General features: G+C 46.9%; 1 protein-coding gene across 5 annotated transcripts in view; it reads left to right on the top strand.

Moving 5' to 3' along the window:
- LOC311514251 (uncharacterized protein) overlaps positions 1 to 3,803 on the top strand; it is a 74,306-nt gene extending 70,503 nt beyond the window's left edge. For 2 of the 5 annotated variants that reach the window (XM_084616673.1, XM_084616671.1), the window contains one exon: positions 31 to 1,845. In XM_084616673.1, the coding sequence (XP_084472799.1) occupies positions 31 to 60 (30 nt within the window). In that variant the 3' untranslated portion in view covers positions 61 to 1,845. Of the gene's footprint in view, positions 1 to 30; positions 2,272 to 3,257 lie in introns of those variants that run through there. The other 3 variants (XR_014709852.1, XM_084616672.1, XM_084616670.1) reach the window with 3 other exon arrangements.
- Positions 3,804 to 6,637: the final 2,834 nt, after the last annotated feature.

Genomic DNA, 6,637 nt, shown 5'->3' on the forward strand with positions numbered 1-6,637 from the left:
ATATGTCTTATATTTTTGCAATAATTTCAGAATCACATAATGCAGAAGAGCCACCTGTAAATGCTGCAGATGATGAACCAGCATAAACATCAGAACAATCAGAAGAGTTTTAGGGACATTGCAACCCCCCCAGAATATCTCAGATAGTTAAGTATCAGGTTTTTAATCTTGAGATGCCTATGCATTTTAATTGTATAGGTACCTCTTTCCATAAGTCTCTAGGCATCTTAGCAAAAATAACTGAAAACATAATATATGACAGTTCCACACACACAGCTCTAGTAGAGCTTCCTAATCTGGCTGGGCATTTCCCAGACTGTTGTGTTTGGGATCCAGTGATATGGGCCCTGTGTACTCTTTAAGTCTCCTGAACAGAGTCCAGACCTTACCCCTGTGACAGTGAAAGCCAACAGACACACAGACAAACTTTGCACAGCATTCTAAAACACCATTACTCTTTACTTAGCAACACAAGAGATACACAGAGAACATAATAAGCACAACTCAGTTTCCTCACCACTTTGGAGAGTTCTTTGGACTTGGGCTTCCTCTGGGATGTCCAGGATCCTTCTTTTGCAGCTCTTGGTTTCTTTTTAGAATCATTGAGTACTTCTAAGTTAGCTAGGTTTCTCTGACCTTGGCTAGCCCTGAACTCCCTACTAAGAAAGCATGCACTTCTCTTCCTCTCTCTTGCCCAAAGCTGCCTGTGTCTTAATCTGTGAGTCTTCCCTCACATTTTTATGGCCACTACCAACTTCTAGTTACTTTGTTCTCCTGCTGGGTATTTTCTGATTCCCCTTCCTGCAGAGACACTTGGTTGAACTGATTTCCCTACTTGGGCAATCTCCTTAGCATACCCTTTGGTCAGAGAACAGTCATTAAGGTTCACAACTCCCTGGTCTGGTGGAATCCACATCCTCACAGAGGTGTTTCCTGATACAATAATTTCATAACATCAAACAGAATTCATAAGTTGTACCTAGAGTCCCCAAATAATCACAGTGACACGTAATGCGGAAATATTTGGACATATGCAGGAAAATTGTTTGTATTATTATAATAGTGTCTAGAGGCCCCAGCTGCGATTGTGGGGCCCCATTGTGCCAAGTGCTGTACAAACACATTTAAGAATTTTATTAAGATGATGTTAAAATAAAAAGAAAATGGTACAGAATTTAAGTGTAGAAGTTTCTGGTTATCAGGGAATAACGTACAGATTATAAAACAATCCCTGTCCCAAAGAGTTCACATCTTGAGGCCCTGAACCTGTGAACACTTGCAAACATGCTTAATTTAAAAAAAAGACCAACACAGTTTGTGAGAAAGTTTCCTTATGCCCATTTTAACTGGGGCACATAGAGACTCGAGGCCTGGTCTACACTAGAAAGTTTATGTCGGATTTAGCAGCGTTACATCGAATTAACCCTGCACCTGTCCACCCAATGAAGCCATTTTTTCGACATAAAGGGCTCTTAAAACCGATTTCTGTACTCCTCCCCAATGAGGGGATTAGCGCTGATATCGACATCGCTGTTTTGAATTTGGGTTAGTGTGGACGCAATTTGAAGGTATTGGCCTCTGGGAGCTATCCCATAGTGCACCATTGTGACCTCTCTGGACGGCAGTCTGAACTCGGATGCACTAGCCAAGTGTACAGAAAAAGCCCCGGGAACTTTTGAATCTCATTTCCTGTTTGGCCAGGTGAGCTCATCAGCACAGGTGACCATGCAGAGCTCATCAGCACAGGTGACCATGCAGTCCCAGAATCAAAAAAGAGCTCCAGCATGGACCAAACGAGAGGTACTGGATCTGATCACTGTATGGGGAGAGGACTCTGTGCTATCAGAACTACGTTCCAAAAGACGAAATGCCAAAACATTTCAAAAAATTTCCAAGGCCATGAGGGACAGAGGCTACAGCGGGGACACAATACAGTGCTGCGTGAAACTTAAGGAGCTCAGACAAGCGTACCAGAAAAACCAAAGAATCAAACGGACACTCTGGGACAGAGCCCCAGACATGACACTTCTATGCTGAGCTGCATGCAATTCTGCGGGGGGGCCACCACTGCTACCCCACCCCTGTCTGTGGACTCCGATGATGGGGTACTCTTCGCCATGCCTGAGGATTTTGTGGACGGGGAAGATGAGGAGGAGGAGGACGAGCTTGAGGAGAGCACACAGCACCCCGTTCTCCCCAACAGCCAGGATCTTTTTCTCACCCTGACTGAAATACCCTCCCAACCCAACGAAGCTGGAGAAGGGATCTCTGGTCAGTGTACCTTTTAAAATATAATACATGTTATAAAAGCAAGCGTTTTTTAATGATTAAGTAGCCCTGAGGACTTGGGATGCATTCGTGCTCAGTATAGCTACAGGAAAATTCTGTTAACGTGTCTGGGGATGGAGCGGAAATCCTCCAGGGACATCTCCATGAAGCTCTCCTGGAGGTACTCTAAAAGCCTTTGCAGAAGGTTTCTGGGGAGAGCAGCCTTATTCCATCCTCCATGGTAGGACACTTTACCACGCCATGCTAGTAGCAAGTAATCTGGTATCATTGCATGACAAAGCCTGGCATCGTATGGTCCCAGTGTTTGCTGACATTCAAGCAACATCCGTTCTATATCTCTCTGTGTTATCCTCAGGAGAGTGATATCATTCATGGTAATCTGGTTGAAATAGGGGAATTTGATTAAGGGGACATTCAGAGGTGGCTAGTCCTACTGGGCTGTTTGCCTGTGGCTGAAAAGAAATCCTCCCCGCAGTTAGCCACGCTGTGGGGTGAGAGCGGAGGCATTGGCGCTGAGCTGTTTGCGTTTGGCTAGCAGGGATCTTCCCTGATACCAGCCACGCAGTGGGGGGAGGGGTAAAGTGATCATCCCAGAGAATTGGATGGGGGAAGAGGGTTAGTTTGGTTTCTGCTGCTGCACGTTAACAGGAAAACTGCAGCACTAAATGGCCAACTCAACGTGCTTTGCTTGGTATGGGAGAGGAGGGGGCTGCTGTTATGAAGGTTGCAGAAGCCAAAAGACTCTGGCTTACCCTGGCCATCTGCAAGCCGAATTCTGTTGCCCGGCCCTGCATGTGCGATCTCTAACACCAAAGCCACAGACACTCAATATAAGATGCAAAATGCGACCTTGTACCAAAATCACATGTGCTATGTAATGTGAATAGTGTTGTTCACCGTGAAAGAGTATAGCCATTGTTCTGTAAAATGTATCTTTTAAAATACTTCACTACCTTTTTTTGCTCCAGCAACTGCAAATGTTTCAAGTGTCCCTCCACCGTCCCAAAGGCTCACTCAGATAAGGCGGCGAAAAAAACGCACGTGCGATGAAATGTTCTCTGAGCTCATGCAGTTGTCCGGCACTGACAGAGCTGTGTGGAGGGACACAATACCAGAGTACAGGACAGTGGCCAATGAACGTGGGGAGAAGTGGCTGCAGGAAGATCAGAGGAGGCATGATGCAATGCTGGGGCTACTGTGGGATCAAGCGGACATGCTCTGGCGTCTGGTGGAGGTTCATGAACGGCAGCGGGATCACGGACTGCCACTGCAGCCCCTGTTTAACCGCCCTCCCTCCTCCCCATGTTCCATAGCCTCCTCACCCAGACTCCCAAGAACTCGGGGTGGGGGAGGCTCCGGGCACCCAACCACTCCACCCCAGTGGACAGCCCAAGCAACAGCAGGCTGGCATTCAATAAGTTTTAAAATGGCCTTTTCCTTCCCTCCAACCCTCCTCCCACACCCCACCCGGGCTACCTTGTGAGTTATCTCCCTATTCTTATAATCAATTAATAAAGAATACATGTTTTTTAAAGGATAGTGATTTTATTTCCTTTGCAAGCAAGCTGTGATCGAAGTGGGGAGGGCGGGTGACTTACAGGGAATTTAGAGGCAACCAAGGGGGCGGGTTTTCATCAAGGAGAAACAAACAGAAGTGTCACACAGTACCGTGGCCAGTCATTAAACTGGTTTTCAAAGCTTCTCTGATGCACACCGCTTCCTGCTGTGCTCTTCTAACCGCCCTGGTGTCTGGCTGCGCGTAACCAGCAGCTAGGCGATTTGCATCAACCTCCCACCCCGCCATAAACGTCTCCCCCTTACTTTCACAGAGATTGTGGAGCACACAACAAGCAGCAATAACAATGGGAATATTGGTTTTGCTGAGGTCTGAGCAAGTCAGTAAACTGCGCCAGTGACTGGAGACGTGCTGGGGAAGGGGCCTTTAGTAGTGGGTGGACTTGCGCCCACCCACTTCCTGGGTTTTTCCAGTAAGACCCTTTAAATGTCCAAATGCACACTCCACCACCAGTCTGCATTTGCTCAGCCTATAGTTGAACAGCTCCTTACTACTGTCCAGGGTGCCTGTGTACGGTTTCATGAGCCAGGGCATTTGGGGGTAGGCTGGGTCCCCAGGGATAACTGTAGGCATTTCAACATCCCCAACAGTTATTTTCTGGTCTGGGAAGTAAATCCCTTCCTGCAGCCGTTCAAACAGAACGGAGTTCCTGAAGAAGCGAGTGTCATGAACCTTTCCCGGCCATCCCATGTTGATGTTGGTGAAACGTCCCTTGTGATCCACCACTGCTTGCAGCACCATTGAAAAGTACCCTTGTGGTTTACATACTGGCTGCTAAGGTGGTCTGGTCCCAAGACAGGGATATGCGTTCCGTCTATCACCCCACCACAGTTAGGGAATCCCATTGCAGCAAAGCCATCCACTATGACCTGCACATTTCCCAGAGTCACTACCCTTGATAGCAGCAGCTCAGTGATTGCATTGACTACTTGCATCACAGCAACCCCCACAGTAGATTTGCCCACTCCAAATTGATTCCCAACTGACCGGTAGCTGTCTGGCGTTGCAAGCTTCCACAGGGCTATTGCCACTCGCTTGTGAACCATGAGGGCTGCTCTCATCTTGGTATTCTTGTGCTTCAGGGCAGGGGAAAGCAAGTTACAAGGTTCCATAAAAGTGCCCTTACACATGCGAAAGTTTCGGAGCCACTGGGAATCGTCCCAAACCCGCAACACTATGCGGTCCCACCACTCTGTGCTTGTTTCCCGGGGCCAAAATTGGCATTCCATGGCATGAGCCTGCTCCATTAACACCATGATCTCCAAATTGCTGGGGACCACGGTTTTAGAGAAATCTATGTTCATGTCCTCATCACTGCGCTGCCATCGCCTCCTTGCCTGGTTTTTCAGGTGCTGGTTCTGCATAAACTGCATGATAACACGCGAGGTGTTTACAATGGTCATTGCTGCGGTGAACTGAACAGGCCAAACGATTGTCTGCCATTGCTTTCACGGAGGGGGGGAGGGAAGAGGGGGGCCTGACGATATGTACCCAGAACCACCTGTGACAATGTTTTTGCCCCATCAGGCATTGGGATTTCTACCCAGAATTCAAATGAGCGGTGGAGACTGTGGGAACTGTGGGATAGCTACCCACAGTGCACTGCTCCGGAGGTCGATGGTTGCCTTGGTACTGTGGACACACTCCGCCGACTAAATGCACTTGGAGCATTTGTGTGGGGACACACACAATCGACTGTATAAAAACGCTTTCTACAAAACCAAATTCTATAAAGTCGACCTAATTTCGTAGTGCAGACATGGCCTTAAGTGACTTTCCCCAGGTCACACTGGAAACTTGTAAGGCTGTCAGGAACTGAGCCCACTCCAGAGTCTGAACCATGAGACCATCCTTCCTGGTGAAAATATCTGGAAACTTGTGTTGGCAATAGCTTCAAAGAAACCAAAGTATCCTAGATTGTTAAAGAAACTCCCTCTTCAGGTAGCATATTTTTAAACAATTAGACACTACTAGAATTTTGAAGTAATTGCCCCGTTTCAGTGTGGGGATATATATATATGCATGTGTATCTATAATACCTTATTTTTCATTTGTTTAATGCCCAACAGCTTGCTCAGGCCAGGCAGACTTCATTTAGGGCAGGTCTACATGACCACTTACACCGTTCAGGGGTGTGAAAAAGACGCCTCCCCCCCCCCCACCGCACGCAACGCAAGTTACAACAACCTAAGCGCTGTTCACGCTGGCATTATGTCAGTGGGAGACGCTCTCCCACCAACGTAGCTTGCGGAGGTGCAGTAATTATGCTGACAGGAGAGTGCTCTCCCATTGGCATACGGTGTCTTCACCAGACACACTACAGCAGTGCAGCTGCATCGGTGCAGCTATGCAGATGTAGCATTTCTAGTGTAGACCTGCCCTTACTAGCATAACAGCCTCTTGTGACGTTAGATATCAGGCTTTGGTAACAGCTTTTTACATGTTTTTCTTTCCATTTTTTTTAATGCTATAATTGTCAAATTACCTTGTACTGGAAGCCGTTTAAATAAATGAATCAAAACAAAGCTGAGGGGGGCATTGTCTATATCTTTCCTTTAGAAATTGGAACAGAACCAGGGATACATTTGAAGGGTAGTGTGGTTATCATGGAGTTTTTGAGGATAGACTCCAGACATGACATTATTACCCACTGATTAGTTAACAGAGCTGAGAATAATAAAGTTTTATTGTTTTTAATTAAAAACTTTATATTTATTGGTGAGTCACATGATAGCTCATGACAAAGCCACCATGAACGGACGCTCTCCAGCT

This window comes from Lepidochelys olivacea, assembly GCF_965140295.1.
Source record: "Lepidochelys olivacea isolate rLepOli2 genome assembly, chromosome: 1".
Taxonomy (NCBI): Eukaryota; Metazoa; Chordata; order Testudines; family Cheloniidae; genus Lepidochelys; species Lepidochelys olivacea.